Source organism: Aplysia californica, unplaced genomic scaffold, assembly GCF_000002075.1.
Source record: "Aplysia californica isolate F4 #8 unplaced genomic scaffold, AplCal3.0 scaffold00027, whole genome shotgun sequence".
Classification (NCBI taxonomy): domain Eukaryota; kingdom Metazoa; phylum Mollusca; class Gastropoda; order Aplysiida; family Aplysiidae; genus Aplysia; species Aplysia californica.
The window spans coordinates 753,394-779,766 of NW_004797297.1; the positions used below are offsets into that span (position 1 = coordinate 753,394).

At 38.8% G+C, this 26,373-nt stretch overlaps 1 protein-coding gene across 1 annotated transcript in view; it reads right to left on the reverse strand.

The window, feature by feature from the left end:
- Nucleotides 1-2,088: 2,088 nt before the first annotated feature.
- Nucleotides 2,089-26,373, reverse strand: part of LOC101863485 (protein VAC14 homolog) — a 30,893-nt gene continuing 6,608 nt past the window's right edge. The window contains exons 4-17 of the mRNA XM_005091288.3: nucleotides 25,999-26,061; nucleotides 25,383-25,490; nucleotides 24,031-24,140; nucleotides 22,693-22,799; nucleotides 20,030-20,168; nucleotides 17,443-17,580; nucleotides 16,456-16,585; nucleotides 14,273-14,338; nucleotides 12,941-13,164; nucleotides 11,072-11,246; nucleotides 10,227-10,345; nucleotides 9,518-9,597; nucleotides 8,412-8,571; nucleotides 2,089-7,615 (exon numbers count right to left, since the gene is read on the reverse strand). Of these exons, the coding sequence (XP_005091345.1) occupies nucleotides 7,459-7,615; nucleotides 8,412-8,571; nucleotides 9,518-9,597; nucleotides 10,227-10,345; nucleotides 11,072-11,246; nucleotides 12,941-13,164; nucleotides 14,273-14,338; nucleotides 16,456-16,585; nucleotides 17,443-17,580; nucleotides 20,030-20,168; nucleotides 22,693-22,799; nucleotides 24,031-24,140; nucleotides 25,383-25,490; nucleotides 25,999-26,061 (1,776 nt within the window). The 3' untranslated portion in view covers nucleotides 2,089-7,458. The remainder of the gene's footprint in view (nucleotides 7,616-8,411; nucleotides 8,572-9,517; nucleotides 9,598-10,226; nucleotides 10,346-11,071; nucleotides 11,247-12,940; nucleotides 13,165-14,272; nucleotides 14,339-16,455; nucleotides 16,586-17,442; nucleotides 17,581-20,029; nucleotides 20,169-22,692; nucleotides 22,800-24,030; nucleotides 24,141-25,382; nucleotides 25,491-25,998; nucleotides 26,062-26,373) is intronic.

Sequence of the window (26,373 nt, forward strand, 5' to 3'; positions counted from 1 at the left end):
TTATCATGCAACATAAGAATAAGACCCAAAATGAAAGTACTTGGGAAAACAGTACATACGAGCAAACTCATGTTGTTCAAGTGTGCAACTGATCCATAACAGATTCAATTTCACATACATGCGGTTGCTTTACTGATACATATATGAGGAAGACGTTGACACTCAGTCATTGGCAGCCAACTTGTAAATTCACTCTTTTACCATTATCATGTCCCAAAATTCAAAGCCCAGTTGTAATGTATTGCACTAATACATTGACAGTGATTTGAAAGTGCACATACTTGACAGAAGTAAAGATTTCAAACAGAAATTCTAGGCCTTCAAGCACAGAAAATTGTCATTGTAAACATAAATGGTAACATTTTACATTTTATACATTCACTGCGGATATTTCCAAGAACCCATGACTGTTTAATGAAGGTTGATAGAAAAACAACAACCCAACTATCTACAGAGAATTTTTAGTGCCTTTACACAGTTGACACAATGTCTGTTCCAAAATAAAGATTTAGAACTTACCAAAAAAAACCCAACCAGGTTGCAGAAAACATTTTCAGAGCTGATTTAAACAAACTTATTCTTTACATTATCAAACTGCATACGAAGCCAATTCTATAGGTATGGCAACTGGGGTCACTTGTGAATATCAATGTTCCGCGCAATCTTAAGCTGCGCATTTTAACGATTGTATAATTGCACAGCAATCTTAAGATTGCACAGCGCGTTTTAACGACCATACAATTGTATCATTCTTGTGAGCCCTTCAGTTTCATATCTTAATTTTAATTTTCATCTTTTCACACTTCTGAAAATATACCTTGATGTGAGTAAAAGAATAAAGATGGAAGTGAATTAAACAAAAAAATTATTTAAAAAATATGCAACATTAGCGCAATCTTCAGATAGTTGCGCATTATACGATTGCTAAAATGCGCAGCCCAATCTTAAGATTGCAGTGCACTTGTCGGCGGTAAATTAACATTCTTATTTATTTTCTGACCTCACAGCAACTACTTCTTTGCAGCTAATTATCAAAAGATTTGTAAAAATTGTACTAACTTCTGTCATTTTCTTGTTAGTGCTAATTTCATCTGCAATAATAGCATTCTACAGTGGAACTCGGATTCAACGAGGTCACTGTGCCCGACCTAAAATCTCGTTGAATCTGAGTGTCGTTATAGCAAACATGAGGTTTTGCGTAGATAATTACAGGCACTGAGCAAGTAATGTACAAGAGAAGACACAAGTAGTGCCTGAAATGCCTGCATATTATGAGCTGTGTAAAAAAAAGACCGATTCGTTCAAATACACACGACTGTGTCATCTCGATTGTTTACCAAAAAGTTGTGTTGCTGTGTAGTCTAGCATACGGCAACTTTTGATTCCTTAGACCAGCGAACAATTCAGTGCGTAGATCTATGTCAAGAATAGCTTATAATTGTAATAATGATCAGTTGCCGAGGGGAAAAAAAAGACTGTGACGCGTTTGTATTTGCGACGTTCAACGCCTGGACCGCTAGTGTCCCCTCCCCGACACACACACAGTCACAAGTTTGCAGGCCACCCATCCGACCCCGACACACGCCAGAGAAGACACGTGCGCGTGCCAACAACGCATGTGTTGATATTTTAAAAGGTTGCAGATTGGTCGCATGCAATCGGCTAAGTGAATAATGGTTCACGATACAGGACAATGGATGGTTTCCGGGAATAGATAAAGTTCGTTCAGGGAGAAAAATTAACAAAGCCACGTCTGCGAGGGCTGTTCACCATGGAAGCCACCTTATTGAATCCAAGCTCGCTGATTTAAGAGCTCATTGAACCCGAGTTACTTTTATTGATTTTAAAGAAGAAAAAAAACCCGCGGGGAATCTATCTCGTCTCGTTGAATCCGAGCTCGTTAAATCCGATTTTCACAGTATTTACTCACTGAATTTGAAAGGTTACTGTAATTGGTCTCTTTTAGTGCTTTTTTCCCCCTTCTTATTTAGAAAACAGTGTGAGAGATGTTCGTTAAATGTAAGTTTGTTCAAATTGGACTCCACTATATCAAAGAACACATAGCAATAAAGATGATGAGTACAAAGGTTTTTTGTTTTTTTGTTGGTGCTTTTTTTTTTTGCTTTAATATGATTTAAATGCCCTACTAGATACAAATTATTATTTCAAAATAAAGAACTACAAAGCAGTGCATACATAACATAAATAAATATACTTACAGCCATAGAGAACATTTCCCCCAGGAAAGATTCGACAAGTAGACATAATGCGAAGTTAGCATGACGGCAGTCACAACTTTCAGAGATACATGCTACTGGTCAACTGCAGAACAGGCATTACTATTCTTTTTTATTTTTATAATAATAAAATATTAAGAATACTGTATCTGACACAAAAATTCAATGGCTTAGCACAAGTGACAAACCTCAAGGTTCACTGCATTCAGCAATAACAGTTGATTCACTATCAAGTCCATTACAATTACTGGTATCGGTATCATCAGGACGAATACCACGTTCAATTGTGAGACATGTTTTATTCAAGAATGAAAACAAGAAAATCTGAAGATAAATACAGGAATGAAGAAAAGAATTGAAAAATGAGAAAAACTGGGGGTGGAAATCTGGGAGAAAGACGAATTATTTTAAAAAGTTAATTCTGGGGTGTGTCATGTCTCTGAAGTAAGAAAAAAATACAAGAAACATCCATGAAAGTCAATTGTTTCTTAAGACTAGAAGAAAAGAAATAATAACAAATTACCATTTGCTGCCATTTCCCTCAAGGCAGCTTTAATTTCAACATGGCTTCATAAAAAAAGCCAAGGGTTTTAAGTTTACATGTCATGGTCCATTCTCGTTAGACTGGGTACAGAAATGTCCATCATGTTGTCATATTTGTCCACTCAGTTATTCCAATTTGATGAATGAAACATGTAGCTGAAGAACATCACAGAAAGATCCCGTGTCAAGGTACAGCCTGTATATTTATATGTGCGTGACGTTTATTTCAGAGGAATAGGGGGGGGGGGGGTGTATTGGAATGGCGTGCTCTCTTGCTTTCCTTTGCCAGGCCCAGAATATTTTGGCACCCTTTGGAGAAACATTCCGTCATTAATCCAATAGCATACAGTCAATTTCACAATAGCAAACAACTTAATTTGCGCAGAAGGTGCTATTCAAAATAACAGGTAGCCATGAAGAACAACAGGCCCCAGGACAATTGGACCGTTTAGAAATGAACAGTTCACCCCCCCCCCACACAAAAAAAGAAGAAGCCAATGCTACCCCCAACCCCAAGTGGCTTTGAACCGTGACTTTTTTCAGGTGAGTGAAATTTGTAACTGATCACATCACAGCAACAAGTCCATATCCTGAGATCCTTTCGGAGAGTGACTTCCGCCCAGTGAAGACCAATCTTTGTGTGAAGGAACCTTTATATAATAATATGATTAAGAGAAAATTTCTCAAATAAGACCGCATCTGTTTTATAAAAACATTTTGACATGCAGAAAGGAAGTCCTTATTCATGACAGAATGACCATTGACACCTCAAAAGATAGGACTTTCAGAATTTGCAAACACTTAAATTTTGGAAAGTTCAGTTCAACCACTTACAAAACAGCCCAGAGGATGGATGATTTTTTGCTATCAGAGGGAGGCTCTCTACAGATGTAAGTTTCCCCATCAAGGGGAACTATAACCTTCTGGTTTCCAAAGCGCCAGGGACCAGAAGCCACAGGAGAAAACATCCTTCTCTGAACCAAAGTTCCTAGGAAAATAATGGTATAAATGTAAGGATAGAGGTGAGGACTTACGGTGAACAGTAACCTTCACACCAAAAACTGGGATTTCTATTTAAAGATAAATGAGGAGAAGATCTCTTGAACAGATGAAGCAGATCTCAGAAGGCTAATTAAAAAAGATCTGGTCTGACATGGGTGGGAGTGAGCTAGAGAAAAAGGACCTATACAGAGCCATCAGCTGGCGTCTTGTTTGAAGGCCATGTTCCTTTAGGGGGAGGAAGACGGCTGATGATGAACACCCACAAAAAATGATTCTTTCCCTGATAAAATATACAACACAAACTGTCCTAAACTGTTCCTCCTTATCACTGACCAATATCATAACAAGTGAGCAATCTGTAACAGCTATTACTAAGAGTAATAGATGATGCCTAAGTCTGACTTTGTTAAGATAAAAAGTCTCCCAGTGGAGACAATAAAGAATACATATATACAAAATTGCATTGCAAAATTAAAGTCACAACTGATAACTCCACTTTGAGTGACAACATTACAAAACAGTAACATCCTCGTACTTTTCAACAAAAGACAATGCCTCAACATGTTATACTCTCTTATTAATAACTTACTTGAACAAGGTTATCAAAAGGGTGGATACCATTCATACACAACACAATAAACCACTGTGAGCTCTCCAATCTCTCTCTCGCTCCTTCTGTTCCAAATCTCTACTCAACACCCATCTCCTGTCAAAGTTTGGGAGCCTATCCAATCCACTCATGACAATGTAATTGATAAAAACGAATGCTCGTACATGGCACACATACACTCTACCGCATGAACACAAAAATGTAAAAGAAAATGCATACACATGAGGACTGAGATATCGAAATTAAAAAGGCTATAACGGGGGAGGATGGAATGATGGGGACAGCCAATCTTATGCTTTATATCACAGACCAACTTGGCAGAACAAAACCATGATTTCACATTAGTGGAGTACTTGTCTAGGAATGTATGAAAAGACAAAATAAAGCCATGAGGTCGATAGAAAAAACACAAAGGAAACCAAAGTGAAACATTTGTGCAAATTACAGAGCATGCATGACCCAGAGGTTGGAAGCAACAAGTGAGCTACATTTGTACACCATGACAACTATGTGGAAAGTATAAAAATAATGAGGCCACAATCTGACTGTTCACTTTACCCAAAGAGAAGCAAAAATAATATAAAGCTACAGCCACATACTCCCATCTACAATAAAAATCACAGAGAAAAAGACAACTTGCCAAAAACAAATGCTAAAAAACTACACAAGTCTGTTCCTAAAACAGCATTTTAGCCGTGGACAAGTGACATGTGATTAAAATTCACAACACTAAGACTGATAAAAATTAAAAAAAGCAAAGAGGACTTTTAAAAGTAATTCGTTTCAAAAGAAAAGTAAGCCTATATGGGCCGTCAGAGCATTAAAGAGCCAAAGCATATTCCAGTTCCAAATGTATCAACAATTAGATTATCCCTTTGCTACAAGTAGTAATTTTTTATCAATAGTGGTCTCAGTATGCCATTGATTAGGCCCCTTATTTTTATGTCAGTGCATATCAGTCCGTTACCCATTTAACATTTGTTCTCTCAGTCTGAGGTACTGTTTCAGTTCCAAATTTGATGGTCACATAATTTCTTACTTTATACTTTGATCTTGTCTTTCCCTTCCAGTACAATGATTTAAAAAAAATAATTTTGCTCAAATATAATCTTTATTATGAGTAGCATCCTTTACTTTTGACTCTGAGTAAAACCCTCCTAACTTTGCTTCATATTTTCATAATCAAACCCTGGACAGGACGTCAGTCTGTTCAAAGTTCCACCTCCTGACACATGCACGGACCTAAGTAAAAACCTGGGAGGAATAATGTAAAAACCCTTTCCAAGTAATGCTGTCATCAGATGAAGTTCTCTCAGGTTTCTAACCCATGATATTTCGACCATAAGTACGTCTACCTCACTACTGAGCCACAATGCAACATTGAACCTCATACTAAAAAATAAAGGCACTTTGGGGCAAAAGAATACAAGGAGGGAAATAAATGAAGAGAGCAAATGAGTACCCAATGGAGGAGAGACATAAAGATGAGGTACAACGAAGGAAATGATATCACAAGATGACAGATGTGCAAGAGACAAACAATGACCTCGTAAGATTACAGATTAGTATAAAACAACCCCCCCCCCCTCCCAAATAACACCTTGATGTGAAGCAGACAACCAAATGACCTTGTTAGTAAGTTGACAGACATAATAATATAAGATAAAAAGAAATTATGTAATAAATTATAACTTGACAGATGTGATGGAGAAAAGCAATAGTTACATAAGCTGAAAAATGTGTATGACATAAAGAAATGATCCCATAAGCTGGCAAAGGTGTATGGCAGGTGTGGTTTGCCCATTGAGCGTGGTTGTGCACTGTTGCCCAAAATTCTAAGGCCTGTGTAAAGCCCAAATAAACAGAAAATTAAAAAAATCCAGCAACAAACATTTTACGGATCCTCTATCAATACATGGTCCTCGCTGGCATATAAATACCATTACTGTGTCTGGGGAGTCATGTAACATTTACCATTTCATACCAAGGTTCTCAGGCATCACCCAGGCAAATAGCACATTAAGCTGTGGTAATCTAACCTGAAAAACACTCTTTTGGCTGACAGAAGTGTTGACTACACTTGTGGAAAGCTTTGCAGACCATTAGCATTAATATGACCTATAAGACAGCACAATCTCAAGTTGGAAAATTGGTCAAGGTAAGCAGACTAAAATAGACACAATCTCAGACTGTTCATGATATACTATTCCCATACCTATGCCCGCTTTATGCTAGTGCTTTGCACTGCCACCATGCTGCTCACTGAGCTGCCACTGGTTCTAGCCTTGCCGTATAGCACTGCCTCTGTGACCCTGAACTTAAGAGAGTTCAACAGGACATGCTTAGGTTACTGAGTTAGTAGAGCCTTTTCCAGGTGTGGTGCTGGGAGTATCATTCAGGAATGCCACAAGGATTTTGTGAAAATAACTGAAAATTTATTAATTTGCTTTTGGAAAAAAAAAGACAGTTAATAGACATAACAACTAATATGGTGTTCAACAGAAAAAGAATACTTGGAATAATAACTGTTCTTCAAAAAAATAAAGAAAGAATGGCATCCCTGATTATTACTTGAGAGTGTCATATCAATGCAAGCGGAATGAAATCTTCAACCTGCGATGGCTTAAAAGCGCATGACCACTGTTAAGCCCAGAAGCCACCCATGGTGTATGAGGTAAAGAAGAGATTTCATATATTAACATATGTGTATGAGACACACAATATCCTTGGTCATGATCTTAGTTTCATTTCCATAACCTCAAAGTTATGACCAGACACATTCATACTTGGGAAGAACTTTATATGGATTGACTTTGATCAAAGTATCTACATAAAAAAATTCAGCTTGTGGTTAGAAATTTAAGCATAAAGAATGAACAAGCATAAAGAGCTATTACGAGGCAATCAGACATCCTTCAATCCCCAAGTCAACCTTATTCAGTCATACTCATTGGTATGTACAGGCAATAAAACCATAATATATTGCACAGATTTTGCGCTTATCTCGTAATAACAGTAATAATAGTACAAGTTCTTAAAAAATAAGTCTAATTCACAAATACTGTATCATTTTAAATCTAAATTTTTCACTGCTGATATCTTGTACACAACTTGTTTGCGCTTGAAATCTCTGTGGTTTGCTTGCACAGACAGGAAATGACTTAACAGCTCGTCAAAGTTTATCTTTTTCACCAATGGCCGGTCCTCACCTCTCCGTTTGCTCCTGGGAAATTGTCAAACAAAAGCGTAATCGATTATTTTTTAAAGTAGTATATTTCACAGAGGAGACTATATGAAAAAATTTGACTTTCTTAAAAAGAGACAAAGAAAAACTCGACTTTTATCAAAAGAGACTAATTTGGGCAATGCCGATGTGTTAAATTCAGCTTCTCCTTAATTTTTCCAAAGAGAAACAATGCCAAGGAATCCCTTTCAAGCTAAACTGGATCAAACTCAAAATCACACCCAAGCAGTCAATTTGAGCTCCAGTAGAGATCAAGGATTCGTAACATGTTAGGTATTAGAAATCAAAAGAAATCAAACAAGGAAGTGCTGAAAGAAGCCCACATGAGCTGCTCACTAATTTTCTTTTTTTGAAAAGAAGTAACAAAAGCAGTTTCTGAGACAGTTGAATTGATATAATAAAGACTTTGAACATCTTTCTCTCAATGGAAAAATAGAAGGCCAACGAATCAGGAGAGGACAACTTATTTGAAAAACCTGAACAGATGGGAGACAGGGAAAACATCATGATAATATAGGTCTTTGAGAGTATCCCAGGAGAGAAATAAATGGAGAACCATGATCACCAATGTCTACCTCAGATCTGGCACTTAACGATGATGATAATGCATTGGGCAAATCATCATCAAGTGCCAGATCTGTGCAGATATCAGCAATCATGGTTCCCCATTCATTCCTTTGCTTAGATGCTCTCGAAAATGCAACATTATCCTGATCTTTCTCAGTCACCCATCATTAAGTGAGTACAGGTCACAAACAAATCTGTATAGACTCACTCTGTGTCCAGTGTGAGTGTCAGGTTGATCTGTGGTATACACTCGAGCCTGTAGCGCAGCAGCTTGAAGGCCTCAGACTGGGGCAGAATCATCAGGAGTCCATACAGGCTCTTAATCAGCTCTGGGTTCTTGTGGGCTTCCAGGAGTTGTAGCCTCAGGTCTGAAACACACACACATACACAAGAACTGGTGATTGTAGTTTTAAATCTGAAACACACACACACACACACACACACAGACAAACACACACACATACACAAGAACTGGTGATTGTAGTTTTAAATTTGAAACACACACACACACACACACACAGACAAACACACACACATACACAAGAACTGGTGATTGTAGTTTTAGATCTGAAACACACACACACACACACACACATGGACAACCACACACACATGAACAAACAAAAACACACGTACTGCATACTGGTGATTGTAGCATTAAGTTTGAAACATACAAAGTTGTGGTCTCGGGTCTTAAAAACACATGCACACACACAAATACTGACACGTGCAATATTTATCTCGGGTTTTAAACGAACACACATACAAAAACATTTACACATGTGATATGTGTAAGTCCAGACACACACATACAAACACATAAGGTAGTCATCTCAGGCCTGAGACACACACACAGAAGAAATCCTACATTAAAACACTCACACACAAGCAGCAACAGTCTCAGGTTTGAAACACATAAACATAATGACATGTAGCTGTCATCTAAAGCCTGAAACACACATAGTAGTCGTCTCAAGCAAGGGGCATATGCATGGAAAATAGCGCCCACTTGTGCCCTCCTTCAAGATGCACCGAAGACACATGCCTTGTACACCATACCCTAGACGATCTTAATGCAGAAGATACACACAAACACTTACACAAGCACTGGTAGCCTCAGATCTGAAGCACACACACACACACAGAAAGAATGAAAGAAAATGTGTCTCCCCCCCTCCCCCCATACACACACAAACTAGATATAATCTAGGGTCTGACATACACACACACTGTAGTTATGGTGCAACTGGTTTGGTTACAGTTAACTTCCCAAAAGCAAAAAGCTGGATTCATGAGGATTGTACCCGCACTCACAGGCAAATATGGGCGACTCTATCAGCTGCACCAATTTGTCTATCTCCTTGAGGAAATCCACTGTCACTTCCAGATCCCCGCTGAGTCTCAGTTAAGGAATAGTGGTATTTTTGTCTTCAATAGTTATTATAAGAATAAGAACAGTAGAACCTGCTCTAACTGCCACTTGTATAGGATAGACACCAGTACAAACAACCATTTCCCATTTAATCCCTTGCATATTTTTAACATTATACAATGACACTGCGTAAAACACCCATCTCTCTAAGACAGTCATTTTTCTCCACAGAAATGTGCGGCCATCTAAGACAGTTTCCACTGTAGTTATCTTCCTTTATTTCTTCAATATTTAGAAGTTATATGCCTCTACTCCACCTTTTGGACACTGATTTTTTTTTGCCCCCTCCTGTCCACCCAGCAGTAATGGGCACCTGACCATCTGTCATCAAAGTTTAGAAAGTATATTTTTCATATGAACCTCTGTTTCGTAATTTCAAAGAAAGTGCAAATAGATTTCTTGGTAATGGCAAATCTTTCATAAATACCTTATAATAAAGAATAAATAAAAAAAACAAAGTAAGCTTCACAAAATTAAGTTCAGACAGAAAGTAAAAATGGTTAAAAAAGCAAACACGCAGTAAGAAAAAGTGGAATAAGGTAACTAGATAAATAAGAATCATGTTCTCCCAATCTAATAAACAAAGGATACAAGATCTGCATGAGTCTGTAGGCCTGGGCGTAGTTCTGTGTGAGGTAGCACAAAGACATGAGGGAGATGGGGCTGTGACTCCAGCACTTGTACAGGCAGCAGAACAGACTGCAGCTCTCCTGAGGACAGCACAGACAAACACACACTATGATAGGGAACACAGAACAAACTAAAATTTTAGTCTTAGTTAAGAGTTTTAGTTTTAGTAGAGGTTTTAACAGCGCTCGCAACTGCATAAGGTCATATGAGCACCAGAAGATTAGAGGAGTTGCAAGAGAGTAACAAACACAAAAAAGGAGGAGAGATAAGGACGATAGATGTTTGATAGGAAAGAGCACCCGTAAACCACCCACAGGGATTTTAATTAGGTCACATTAAGGGCAGAAGACTTGAGAGTATCATACAAAGAAAAGAATGACGATAAGGATGATAAATGTTTGATAGGAAAGAAGGAGCAAACCCCACAAGAGTACCTGCCAAACACCCACACAAACAGGAATTTTCTGCGAGCAGCACAACCGGCATATCAGGTAAAAATCAGTCTCTTAAAAAAAATTACAGCTTCAAAACCATTTCAATGCCCACTGCATATGTTATTATTATTGATCCAGTCCAGTGCATATAAAACATCCATTGTATATGAATAAACACTTTTTTCTACTTTGCATTGGACTGAGGCCACGGAGAGCCTGGATTTAATGTATAAGGACTCGGCTTCTCTCTGAAGTTTCACATGTCCCACATCATAACCTTTTTCTCGCTGCAGATAAACTTCTGACATTAAAAAACCTTGGAACTGATAAAGACCACTGACTGACAGTGGTAAACATTGACCTATGACCCACCTCAGTGGCTAGTTCCTTGAGTTGTGACCGCAGCTCGTAAATCTCGGTGGAAGTGAGCAGGATAGTGTTCAGTGACTGTACCATGGTGCAAGCAAAACTCACATCCTGCTCAGTCAGAAGAATCTCGGACAGGCTGCGGAAGATAGCCTCTGCACTCAGGTAGATGGACAGTTGTCTGAGGAGATAATAAAACATGCACACTAAAGAAAAGATAAAAACAAGACCGTGTGAAACTTTATAACCCATGTGAACAAATTTTTTTCTTGTACCAGCTGGTAGTAACAATAAATGAAAAGGGTAATAAAACTGAAATAATACATGCAGCCAGTAATTCCAACAGACGTTGACTCACACTGATTGCACACCTGTGTATCCACCTACCACGGAGCACAATCACAAACAGGCAATTCATCTTTTTCTCCCTCTCTCAGCTTTACACACACAGAAAACCTACTGCACTCAGAAATACATAGCTGTAACATTTTCATGAAAAAGGACAGAGCTTGCAAAGGCATTTAAACGAAGTTCATGATTTTATCTGTAATCTCTTTTTAGCTTCGTTGCTTTAATGAGCTCAGCAGAAATGAGCAATTCAGCATTGTAAAATATTTTGCCATCACATCACGAATCTGTACAGAAGGCACATCCCTAACACAAACTTGGAACCCTATCACATTCACAGTGGGTACTTGTTCACTGCTCTTTCCCTTACTGCTAAATACATGAAATGCCTTTCCTATTGAATTGTCCCTTCTTCATTCCAGTCTGTCTTTTCTCGCTAGCAAAAAAAGTGGGCCACAGGTAAAATCATTTACCCACTCAATTAGGAATAGGTATTGACCCCCCAAAAAAATGAAAGATAGCTTCCGAAAGTCTGACAGGCTGATACACTGGGTGCTTACCTAAGGGACTGAAATAACGAACTCATATGAGAAAAGAAAATCTAGGGGGCTCTCGTGGCCTAGAGGTTAAGGTGTTGGCCTCTCATTCAAAGGTCCCGGGTTCGATTCCGGGTAGCGACCAAAAAATTTTCTTCTCTAAAATTGTCTCCTTTCCCATCCTTTCCTGATCTCTAACAATGTTCTGTTGTCTGCTTTCATTTCCACTTTCTGCCCCCACCCCCTCACCTCCTTTGCCCCCTCCTCTGGGCTCCTGGCTCTTTCTGCAGCCTTTCTACTGCTACTCCTTGGCTCCTCCTAACTGCTGTCTTTCTGCCACACCCCTGATCTTCTGGTAGGAAAGATCTACACCTAGCCTTCTCGGACAAGGGCGAAAAATCTCGGAGGGCCCGTGTGCAAGTTGCGCACGTTAAAGATCCCTTGGTGGTCTAAAATCGACAAGAGTAGGCTTCGGCCGCCACCCGGGCAAAATTCCAAATTTCCTACCAACTAAAAAATATTAGGTGTGTCCCGCGCGCTCATATGACCTATGCAGTTGCGAGCGCCGTAAAACCCTATACTAAACAAACAAACAAACAAAAGAAAATCTATGTTAAATAATTAAATAACATGCAACTTTAGACCTTATCAGGTTTCTAAAATGTTTTCCAGATTTGTATTATTAGTTTGAGAGTCTTCAAGATCTTCAAATTCATGAAGAAAGATGATTTTTATAAAAACTAACTACACGTTTTATATCTTTAATTTAGTTTTAGCGAAAGTTTTAAGGCACTTGCAACATAAAGTCACATAAGTGCCGAAAATTACAGGTGATACAAAAGAGTAACACACAAAAAAAGGAGGAGAGATAAGGACGATAGATGCTTGGTAGGAAAGAAGAGCAAACCATTCAAGAGCACCCACCAACCACCCACACATTTTATACTTCGGCTTTAAATCTTCCAAGAAGTAAAGACATTACTCATCTCACCTAATAATAAAAGCCCCTCGGTCTTCCAACAACTGCTTGTCTTTCTTAAACCAGTCGATGAGGCCATTCATCAGTTTGGTGAAGTACGGGTTCAGCTTCAGATCACCGGATGAGCGGTCAGATGAAGGAGTGACCGCACCACCTTCCACCACACCTGGGGTGGAACCAAAACCAGCTGGATTGGACGAGATTTCGGACAGAACTTCTAGGTCCAATAACACAACCTGCAAAACAGATGAAGTGTTGTCGACAATCTAGTGATAAGGGATACTGGAAATCAGAGAACTACCTGTATTCTTCTCACAGACAGTCAGACTAAGGCACAGCAAACAAAGAATCAAGCTGGAGCACCCACAGTCCCCTCGTAAGTCAGAAATCTTGGAAGAAGAAGTTCTTTAACAAAAAAAATCATTTTGATATTCAAATCATGGCCTTTAAATCTCCATAAAAGGTGCCTATTCGATAGCAGAAGACTGACTTTTTAGAGATGATTTTTAAGATTCATTATCAGGTGCCTAAGCCTCAGTCTGACTGGTCCAACCATAATGCATCACTCGTCCTATTTTACTGGAAAACGAAAGGGAACTTTTTATGAAAGAAACTTGGAAAATTTAACCATTTATTGGTCTGGTTCACAAATTAATGACACAGACTATCAATTCCATTGAACACTGAACTGGTAACGAGCCATGAATGTTCCTCCATTGCAATGTAAGAAAAGACAACACAGAATGTGCACATTCCGTGGCTGAAGACTTAGCCTGAAGATTGAAAAGACAAGGCTGAGGAATCGACCTTGTGTTTGGGGCTATGATGAAAGTTTGGCCTGTAAACCCAAATCATAATCTCCCCTGGTTGTTATTACAGACTCACCTCTTCAGGCCTCAACAAAATCCTGAGCCTAAACCCAAAATCATAACTCCCAACACCCCTTTTTAAATACTATTATTCAGAATAAGTAGGCGACAGGGTAATCTTTCTAAGAATTGGCTGCCAAATGCTCAAGCTCAGTGGCAACACACACAATGTGTTGACATCCAAAAAGAAATATGACAGTCTTCTATTACGAACTGTTCGTATACAATAACCATTAAAAAATGCAACATGTACACATTAAGATTTTCTTACAATAGAGAGAAACATTAGTCTATATAAAATAGAAACATTGCAACCCCCCCGCCCCAACAACAACACTTCAGATGTGCGCCAAAAAAAGGGCTTGCAATATGTATCGTATAAACTCAGGTCACAATCTGTTTCCCATGAATACAGTCTGTTTCATTAAATCAGATCATGACCTCACAATAAATAGGCTTTCCTTGACAAACTTACATCATCAGAAGGATCAGACAGAGTAGTCATTAACAAACCGAAGAATTCCTCAATGTACCGGAATGTCTGTGGAGAGAGAGAGAGAGGGAGAAATCATTTCAACTGCAACTGGTATAATAGGACACAGATTCTATTTTTACACTTGAACAAAACTAAAAAGCAAAAAAAAAGAAAACACTTCTGCAGTTAAGCACAGAAATGTAGTTGGAAAATGAGTATGTTATACAATTGTTTTTTTCACTGAAAAATATTGTAAGCAGTTTAAAATGATTTACTACGAGAAATAATTTAATTCATACAAACAAATAACATGATTTATAATTTAAAATATACACAGCGGCAATAGAAACTTTCCACTTGGAGAGAAGCCTGTATTGTGGTTATTATTCAACATATACAAATAAAAATTGACATAGACATATTTCAAAGTATTTCAAGAAGTGTGTTTTGTGTTGTTTCTTGATCCTGTCTCATAAAGAGGTACAGTGGTAAGCATGAACTGGTACCTCTTGATTTTAAAATGTCACACCAGTAGCGTGCATTGTAGCCCCTTGCAAAGATGCAAGCTCGGCATGTTCAGCGCATTAATCGAGTCAGTTTTTTTGTTTCTTATTTTAATTAATTGTAGTGGCAGTCCATTCCACTCTTGAATCAAAGCTTGTCCCAGCCGTTCTACAATGTTAATGTTGTTTTGGGAGCTCCCTCTAAGGCCCAGTCAGTTCAAGCGTAATTATCGGAAAGATGGCAAATGTTGGTCACTATAATGGCCGCCTTGCTCAATGTCCAAAGGTGTTTTAAGGCCGTAGTTGTACCCTTCTATCACTGATAACTCTTCCAGTGTCTGTAGGAAACTGACATGCAGAGCCGGTCGTTGTGAGAAAGTGATCTCAAAGATGCTACAGCAGTATCTGTCCGTCTTCTTGGGCAGTACTGACCTGTGGTCTGCGTTGTCTGGGTCTGTCAGGTGTAAATCCAGTGACTAGGAGCCTTTCTTTCAGGATATTGAAGGTTGGGTGGGAAAAATGAAGCATCCGCGCCACACTACGGGCTGATAGTACAGCTTGCAGCGTTCAAATTGCCTAACAGCGCTCCTAAGGGCTTAACCGTGGCATCTTGTACAGCAATTTAAGACGACAAAAACCAGCTGGAATGTGTATGTTAACTTGTTTTTTCAGTTCTAAAGTAGCTGATGTGTTGATCTAAACACAGTTTAGACGATTTCATAATTTTGGAGAAACATAAGTCACAAAATGTGTTAACTGATTCCGTCCATTCGGCCGCTGACCGCGGCTCAACGAAATCCAAAACAAAGGTGCACTTTTTAACATAGTTCCTATTTTTTAAGTTGTCGAAAGGAAGTAGAACTTGTAAACAAACCTGACCTCAATCTTTGAGCGCCAATATCGATCGAAACTCTTGCAAAAATCGTTGTTTTGTTGTTGCAATGTAGGCTAGATCTAAGGGTAAACAACACGGAGCCTGGTATAATAAAAAGGCTCTTCAAAGAAAGATATTCAATTAAATTTGTGAAATTCTTGCATAAATGTGTGCTAGGGTGATATCGCTACAATGTTGTGTTGATTCCTATAGATTATAAAGACTTGTAGAGCTGAGAAAATGCGGTAAGTAGAAATTTTCGAAGAGCTGTTGCGCAATTTTTTTTCCTCATTCGTTTTTGTCAGAAGGAAAATGTAATACAAACAGATTATAGGTCATTGTTATTGATATAAACAGATTTTTCTATTTATTCCCATCAGTTTGGTATATGACAATACCTATTATAGTGACTTAGAGCTTCATAGTAATGCATTAAATAGACGCACCCCAGGTCTAAAACTGAGCAGGGAAAAATAACTCTGTCCAGAGCCTGAAAAAATCATGGACGGAATCAGTTAATTTGCATGTGGGACACGTGACCATATTGTTAAATTTGTGTTCAGGAAAAAGATCAGCGTGGAGCCATTGTTTGGGTACACGGTGAATGATGTGCAAAATTTCGCTCATTAACACATGTGAACAAGGGCGCAGTTACAAAAAGAGTGGTAAGTTTCTATTGCCGCAGTACTCCCATACTGTTATGTTTTCTGAAGCATAAAACATTTCTTTTCCCACAAAAATCTTTTGGTCATAAATGAGCTATTCATAACATAGAGAAAACAAGTTATTGGCTATGCACTGCATACTTTGTTAGGTGTTTTCACGAGGAGCAGGTTGAACCATTTGAGCGCTGCCACACGTGTCTGTATTGTCTCGTGGCCAAGTAATCTCTGCAATACTTTGATCACAGACAGGATTTCCAACTGGATGCTGGCACTGAGGAAAGACAGAATAGCAGAGGGAATTAGACAACTGATCAGAGAAGACTAGACTAGATTTTTTGGAATCCAAACTTTTCAAGACATTAAGTACTTAGCTGGCAGAAACAACACCCCCTCAAAACCATGACACTTCATTTGACAAGATGGACGTGATAATGTTTGAGGTGTTCAGAAGAGAAAAAAGTATTGCTTATTAAGATGTTTAGATGGGAAGCAACAACATAGCAAAATGACAATAGCAAAATTTCCTCATGAACAAATTTGACTACGATAGCAGTAAAACTGATAAAAAGCAGACTTATAGAACGCTAGTCAACTGCACTCTGAGCAAATGCTAAAAAAATTATTTTCAGTAACATTTTGGAAAGCTGTCACAGTTAGTTTAAAATATTTTTGTTCCTCTAGAGTAGAATAAACATTAAGGGGTACCACCTAGAATCAGGAAGAGTTCCTGAACTTGTGGATTTTTCAGAGCAAAAATAATGAGACCATGTACTTCTGAATATATGGATTATTTTTTGTTTGCTAGCATTTAACATCCCACTAGACTCTAAAATGTTTTTTTAAAAAAAGGCCCATGACCAAATCACAAGAGTTAAGCGGGTGACGAAAGTTGAGGCAACAAAGTAATTACTAACAAAATTGTAAATTTGAACAAAGACATTACAGCATGCTCAGGCATCATCATGTGTGTACAGCTACTGCAGATACGCTGTGGTTCTACTCATTCCAAACAATATCACTGGCGAACAGGAATGATCAGGATTTTTTTGGAAAAAAAGACACCCCTCATTACACCAAAACACGCAAACGTATCCAACATGGAGAAAATTTCAAATATGCACAAGTCACCTGTTAGCTTTCCCAGCCTCAGAATTCTGCAGCTCCCCCTGGAGTGTGATGTTCTCTGCTGTGGGCGTCGGCTGATCGTCCTGAGCTTCCACAAGCTTGCGTAGGGCCAAATTCAGGTTCTCTGCTGCCTCACGCACCCTGGAGGGGGCAACAGGTTTATTTTGAGAGTTTGATAAATATGTTTATTTCAGCAGAATTTAAAATAAAATATTCTTTCAGTTCTTAATTTTTCAGGCTGCTCAGTGGGTTTACAGAGGAGGTCTGACAGAGGAGGTCTGACAGAGGAGGTCTGACAGTGAAGGTCCGACAGAGGAGGTCTGACAGAGGAGGTCTGACAGAGGAGGTCTGACAGAGGAGGTCTGACAGTGGAGGTCTGACAGAGGAGGTCTGACAGTGAAGGTCCGACAGAGGAGGTCCGACAGAGGAGGTCTGACAGTGGAGGTCTGACAGAGGAGGTCTGACAGAGGAGGTCTGACAGAGGAGGTCTGACAGTGGAGGTCTGACAGAGGAGGTCTGACAGAGGAGGTCTGACAGAGGAGGTCTGACAGAGGAGGCCTGACAGAGGAGGTCTGACAGAGGAGGTCTGACAGTGGAGGTCTGACAGAGGAGGTCTGACAGAGGAGGTCTGACAGAGGAGGCCTGACAGAGGAGGTCTGACAGAGGAGGTCTGACAGAGGAGGTCTGACAGAGGAGGTCTGACAGACAAAAAGAAAAGTTATTTCTGATTAAAGCCAAGATCAGGGGGCTCTCGTGGCCTAGAGGTTAAGGTGTTGGCCTCTCATTCAAAGGTCCCGGGTTCGATTCCGGGTAGCGACCAAAAAATTTTCTTCTCTAAAATTGTCTCCTTTCACATCCTTTCCTGATCTCTAACAATGTTCTGTTGTCTGCTTTCATTTCCACTTTCTGCCCCCACCCCCTCACCTCCTTTGCCCCCTCCTCTGGGCTCCTGACTCTTTCTGCAGCCTTTCTACTGCTACTCCTTGGCTCCTCCTAACTGCTGTCTTTCTGCCACACCCCTGATCTTCTGGTAGGAAAGATCTACACCTAGCCTTCTCGGACAAGGGCGAAAAATCTCGGAGGGCCCGTGTGCAAGTTGCGCACGTTAAAGATCCCTTGGTGGTCTAAAATCGATAAGAGTAGGCTTCGGCCGCCACCCGGGCAAAATTCAAAATTTCCTACCAACGAAAAAGTATTAGGTGTGTCCCGCACGCTCATATGACCTTATGCAGTTGCGAGCGCCGTAAAACCCTATACTAAACAAACAACAAACAAAAAGCCAAGATCAGGCATAGAACAAAAATCAACAGACTTAATCCAGTTCCTGCAGCTCCGTTTCTGCAGGCCTAGATTATGCAGTTCCTATGAGATGGACACTATCAATTTCTATTCTGTTACACCATTCCCATAAAGATATCCGTTAGAGCTGTATCATACTCTTATCTTTAACTTATCATGTCACCACGTTTCGAGGGTTTTTTGTTTTTGAGTGGGTCTGATTGTATTTTTTTCTCTTGAGAAGTGGGACCCTCTCCAGCAGCCAAATTAACAAGAAGAAAAAAGAAATAATAAAAGATCACAATCTGCTTTTCCCATAAAGTGGCAAAGTATAAAACTATATATAGCTACAGAAAAACTAGGAGAAATCATTTACTTTAATTTTGTAATATTTACAATCATAAACAAGACAGAAAGACGAAATAATGAATACTTTCAGTGACTAACAGCATTATACAATAACAATACATTTTTATCTATAATACGCCTTTCCACATAGAAAGTGCTCAATGCATTTTACAAAGAGCATCTGCACAATATGGTTCCAACAGTGACCCTTTCTCCCCACCTCTCACACACAATCTCTCTCCCCCTTCCCCCCTCCTCTCGGCTCCCGACTCTTTCTGCAGCCCTACTGCTGCTCCTTGGCTTCTTCTTACCTCTGTCTTTCTGCCCCACCCCTGATCTTAGGGTGTGTAAGATCTAATACCTAGCCTTCATGGGTAAAGGCGAAAAAATCTTGGAGGTCTCCTATGCAAGTTGTGCATGTTAAAGATCCCTTGGTGGTTCTAAAATCGATAAGAGTCAGCTTTAGCTGTCATCAGGGCAAAATTCAAATAATTAATTCCAACCAAATTGAAATTTTTAATGTGTCCCACACACTCACATGACAGAAAATATTGCGTATTGGGAATTTTGGTCATAAAACATTAAAGCTGGCCAGTAACAAAGGTGTTTTCTAGCATGATTAGAATCCTGACAAAGTGGTCAACTCCTATAAGTGTGCTGGTTATATTTTATCAAGCAGTCACTCAAGAGAGTTTTTATGTATCCAAGTTAACACACTTATCACTTTCGCGTACAAATTACATTTTGATTGGTTAGTCACTACCATTAGTACAAGTTTGAATTTTTAAAATACTCATCAATACACCAGTATATACAGTATTTAGACACTTTGTTCGAAAAACAAATCCCAGCACAAAATGAGGTAAGAAAATAACAACAACAACATCAAAACCACAACAATACGAAAATAACAACAACAACGACACCAACAACATTGCAATAGCACATTAAAAGAGAGACGCACTTTTTGCGGCTGTCGTCGCTGTAGGAGAGACATGGCAGCACAGCGTTGAGGATCCCAGCCATGTGGGGCAGCATGGAACGTCCGGCCAGGGCGATGAACTCTCTCAGCCATGTGATGGCCGTAAACTGGATCAGGTCATCTAAGGTTGGGACAAAAAAAATAAATAAATAGGGACCAAAGCTACACTCGGAATACACAACACAAAAAAAACACCTAAAGAAAGTGATAGATTGAGCACAAGAGAACAAAAAGATTACAAATATAAAGTACAGTGGAAAATGGAATATGAAGGATACATAACATGTATATCCAATAAATCAGATTTTGCCATTCAATAGGTATTTCTACACGCAGAGTTATATATATACTGAAATACACTTTATCATGTAAACTAAGCCTTTTTACCCTTCCCCCTCATCACTCATCTTACTTTAGTAAAATTATTTAGAATTTGATGTTCCCTGCAAAACATAAGAGCAAAACACACACTTTATATGAAAAATCCAAACACCAGATTTAAGAGAAGCTTTATATTATGCATAATACATTGAGGGTTTATTTAAAAATATAATCGCTAAGCATGATTTGGCATTAGTTTGATGCCCCTTTCGACAAAGAAAGACTATGAAAGAAGTGGGATCTCTAACTAAAACTCTCGTCTCTGTAAGGACAGAGCAAAAGGATTGGAGAGCCAAGACAACTCATCTTTCAAAACATTTTTTGAAAATCCTTGAATGAAAAGCGCATTCCATGAGCATACCTGCCAACATTGCCTGGACCAAAATCTGCAGTTCACACAAATTTTTGTCCAAAAATCTGTAGTTGACCTAAAAAAACTCTGTAGTAGGCTATATTACCACTTGCCACATACTTAATTGGGGACCTTTATTAATATTTTGACCCACACATACAAGAGCGCGTTTGCGACTTCAAACAAATGTAGAAAATGACAAAGAGCAAAAAACAAAAATTAGCAATTACAATGAAAAATTACATTTTTATCCAGCTTAAATGAAAGAAGAGTAAATTCTAAGAATTGTGGTTTCAAAATTTTAAAAATCCATTTATAAATTTTAAAAGTTATTGGGATTTTTTGTTTAAACATTCTGGGGTACTTTCATACAGGAAAATATTGTCAAAAAAGTGGGACGGATCTTGGTGTATTTTGAGGGAAAACTGTTCATAAGTCAGTAATGAGTTGAAGTAGATTCTATATGAATGAAACTTGGAATCTTCGTGTGATTTTTAGTGCAGAATCTAGTTTTCTGCTATCACTTTTTCGAAATCTATCTTTGGATCTTTAAGACTCTTAATTAAATTTGTATGAAAATAAGTTGAATTGCGCGACATCGCTTGAACTGTGGCCGATCACCCCTCTACACCTTAGCAAAGCTGTATCGGGAAAACCCGCAATGACGTCATTGGTAACCTGCTTAGTTCTAGCAGTTTTATCATTGTATTACTGTAAAACTATCTGGTTTTAGGAAGTCAATAACATGCCGCCTAGCGATCACGCGCCTCTTGCATGCCGGCAACTCGCGTGTTGGGTCCGTGATCTAGTTTCCAGGTCTAGTGTTTTATCAATGGACGGGTGGTAATTTTAAATTGGAACGTAAAGTGTAGGTCTACTACACACAAATATCTGAAATTTTATAGCAATTATAAAGAAGGAATGTGGGGTGCTTGTCGGTGGCTTATCTCTCAAAATCGGTGGATCGGTAGTTTGACCAAAAAGTCAGTTATATACCGATTTTTTCCGTAGGGTTGGCAGGTATGCATGAGGAACACGTGAAGGAAATAACATTCCTCTCCCACATATTTTAAAGCTACATTTCCCTTTAACAATCTGCAGTAACAGATGAACGAGAGAGAGAGAAAGAGAGAGAGAGAGAGAGAGAGAGAGAGAGAGAGAGAGAGAGAGAGAAAGAAAGGGAGAGAGAGAGAGAGAGAGAGAGAGAAAGAAGGGGAGAGAGAGAGAGAGAGAAAGAAGGGGAGAGAGAGAGAGAGAGAGAGAGAGAGAGAGAGAGAGAGAGAGAGAGAGAGAAAGAAAGGGAGAGAGAGAGAGAGAGAGAGAGAGAAAGAAGGGGAGAGAGAGAGAGAGAGAAAGAAGGGGAGAGAGAGAGAGAGAGAGAGAGAGAGAGAAAGAAGGGGAGAGAGAGAGAGAGAGAGAAAGAAGGGGAGAGAGAGAGAGAGAGAGAGAGAGAGAGAGAGAGAGAGAGAGAAATTATTCAAACATAATATCTGCAATGTTAATTTATTATAAGATCACTAGTACTTTATTGTTCCTGGCAGCACAGTTGCTAAAAATTCCCCATGAGGACAATAATGTTCTCATCTAGTGTTGTGTTGTCTTATCTGACACTGCGGGGCTCATCTAAACCAACCGCAAGCTGATGGGGGCTCCACTCACATACCACCATCTCTCTGGTGTTGGGGTGGTATTTTTTTCTCTCTCTGAATTACGTTTTCTGCGTGGCTTCCTATAACACTGATCTAATGGCCAAGAGTCAGTCTCAGCAAAAAATAAGATCACCAAAACTTCATAATGTAAGAACTGTACTGAACTGACCAACTCATATCTAGTAGGATGGGAAACAAAATGCAACAAATTCAATAGCCAACTTCAAGAGAGCAATATATCAAGACAGAAGTTCTAGACATACCCGAATTCTGACTATGCACTATGAGAATGTTTGCCATCCCAGTAAAGTTGACTCCATTCTTGGACCTCCGAATGCCTTCCAGAAATTCAGATAAAACTCCCTGGCACCTGAAGAAAATTATGATAAACAACAACTGTCTCAGATCAACAAAGACATGTTACAGCTGTCGAGTAGAGTTGTGGTTTGCAATGTGTCTGCACTCATGATAATAGTTATATATTTCTCCAGGGAAAAGACTTGAACAGCAGTAACATTAAAGAAATATAACTATGAGGAGCAGGCAAAATCAGAGCCCCTACCAACCACCTAATATCACCACAGCAAACTATCTTATAAAAAAATCTGTTCTTTCCAAACACAGAGCATTATTTCATAATTGGAGAGTCACATTGTCTGGCACAGCGAGTCCAGTTATCTAGTTTGAAAGCAAAAAGATATATTGATATCAGACAAGTACATAAAGAATGACAAAAGATAATCAAAGTAATAACAATCAAGTTTTTTTTATTACCTGTAAATGTTTGTGCCATGTGTCATCACAATGGTAATGACTATATCAAAAACCTTTCCATAGGATTAAGAGTTAACAAGGAAGCATATTATTACGAATAACTGCCATTTATTATTTGGAAAAGCAAGACAGAAGGGCAGAAACAACAGAAAGGTAGTGAACAAGGAGGAACAACCAGTGGTGCCCTCCAACCATCCACTGCCATGCTAAAATTAGATCCAGATAAAGACTGAGAGGAGAGTGTGGACTTCAAAGCATCTATAGAGACATGAAATGCCAGGGACATCGAATTGTTGCATACAAAAAATATAGGGACAATTATTCTCAGATGAAGCTAAGACAAGAAAAGAGAATATATATTATACACCAAAGAAATGAATTGACATTGTGCTTTTACCAGCTGCAGTGAAACAAAACCTTTATACATAGCACAATAAAAAGCACACACACAAACATACACCTTTTCTCTTTTTCTCTATAAAATTAAAAACTGGATCCATAATATCTCTGAACCGTTGTCCTTCTCTGTAAGCATCAATCATATAAACTTCCTTTGCGAGACAGATGAACACTCTCTTTCTTTCTCTAGCTCTTCCCCTCCCTCTCTGTATGTTTGCTATCGCAAAATAAATCAACTCATGGTCATCAAAAAAAGGTGGAATTTGATTATTTCCTTATTTCATTTCTCTCTCTCCAGTCCAACAAGTTAAAATCCTTTACAACCTAGCTGGTCTCAATCATACTTACCACATCTCATGACACATAATTTGGAATATCTCATGACTGTTTCACTCACATTATGCGTACCTCATGGCCATCTCACTTACATTTTGCGTATCTCATGACTGTTGTCACCCAGGATCTGGAAGAGTCCATCCAGAATCTCAGGCAGGAGGACCAGCATGTTGATGTCCGGAACAGCATCCAGGACTTCGATCTACCAAACAGTAAGCAGACAAGACCACCAATTTACCAGGTCCAACAAAAGCACATATAGCCGATATTCAGGCTCCGAGGAACTCTACTTATCTCCACGACTGGTTCATACAATTTTTTTTCTCCTAGACCCACAGCATACTACAAGATTTCTCAATCATTTTCAATGCAATGCCTACTTTGAATAATAATTTCTTATTGAAAAACAGTGCAATAATAGCAGTCAATGTTTTATATTCAACCGACACTCTGTATACATACTGCTTTGACTCTTTGGCTCAACCAAAATGGTATAAGTGGGACACAACCCATTAGAAAGACAGGCTTACTCGCTAAAATGTTTCCCCCACTTAAGAATCAAATTCCTGCCTTTTATTTGCAAGGTAAAGAGTATAACCATTGCAAGACAGAAGTTGTTGACTACTTTTTTCTTTAAAATGAAAAAGAAAACACAAACAACTGCAGTGTCACATGATAACTTCCTAAGACATTCTTCGATAAACCCAAACATTATATCACATAGCAAATAAAACCATGCTGATAGTCAAACCATGACAAATCCCACAGTCCTAAATACGTCTATGGAACTAAGTAGAGTAGAAAAGAAGCTCCATAGAGATTTCGAATTGTGCAAAGGGTTCATGTGCTCTTAATAGCTGATCTTCTGTGAAGCCCTACTAGATGGAAACAGGTTATTTGAAGCAACTCAGTTGGTTTAGTTGCAAGAGCATGGAGAAAGAAAAAAGTACAGAGGAAAAAAAGGGCAGAAGCAAAGCACCCAACCAAACACCACACACATATCCGTCCATAGATCAACAGCTGGCTCCATTGTAAAGGTACAGATAGAGGAAAAAGTTCAGGGGAAAAAAAGGCTGAAATGACATATCCGAGTAGCCATCCCACATGTCCATCTGAGCACTGAGAAGAGACGTTTGAGCATGGTATTTCACTGCTGAAGGGGCTGTTTCAGTTGCTGGTGTGTAGTGACTTTAGTTAATTCGTAACCCCCCCCAACCCAAACCCACCTAGATTTATATCTACATAATGCCCTTTTAAGGGAAATAACCACAACTATACAACATGCACTTCGAGTTTGAGCGAACATGCTGGGAAAAGCACCCTCGTTTTAACGAAAAGCATCACACCCTGAATGTTAGTGTACACATTATTTTAATTATTTTAAAAAATACAGTTTCATTTATAAGGGAAATGAAACCTCAAGGCTTTTGCTAGTGGAACCTACCCAGGAGACAACAAACTGGCGTGCAAAAGGATTTCTGGTGTAAATACGTTCCCTCAGCAGAGGGATGAAGGCAACTAGGTCAAAGGAGGAGCTCTCAGTCACAATGTCCTGACATGGGAAGAAAAAAAAAATCATGACACTTTCAAATGAAACCATTTATTATTAGGGAGAGGCCAAACTGACAATAAAAATATTGATTAGAATAAAAAATGTATAGAATCCCAAAAATAATTTTTGCTTGGAAATTAGAGAGCAAAAAGAATAAATCATACTTAAACTGCTTGAAGGAATAATTTATCCTGTCATTCAGTCTCCATTATCTAATATTACTGCAATAGCTCTCATCAATTTCTACAGCTAATGACATTACTCTTCGCTTGGGTATGTCAGTACATTATGAACAAATGGGAATTGTTAGCAGCATCTACGGCAACACTCAGCATCAGGTTTAGACATGGTGAGTACGCAAATTTCATCATAATGTTAAAGTAAAATGGCATGCATTAAAAAATGAAAAACAAAACCAATAGGATTTTAAAAAATAAAATAGGAAAGGAAGCAATAACTCTTTCTCCACAAATTACTATGAAACATAAATTATGTTCTTGAATATTACCTTAATGAGTCTGTCCAAAAGCTCGGCTCCATTCTTGACATTCTGATCTGGGTGAGCTGTGAGCTGCCACCAAAACCAACAAAATAAAACAATTACTGTCTAACTTGATGTATAAGGTCTGTTTCAGTAAAGAAGCACCAAATTATAAATATTGACACAATAACTATACTTTAATACTAGGAAAAAAAACCCTTATCGGTGGCACCTTCCAATCACCTGTCATAAGTGCAAGGGCAATAGCCTACGAGACACAAAAAAATCACTTAAAAAAGAAGAGCACATTACCCAGTGGTAAGAAAAAAAGAAGGAAGAAAGAAAAAAAGAAGATAGAGATGATACATTACACTAAATACCAAACAAAAATACCTTGGAGTA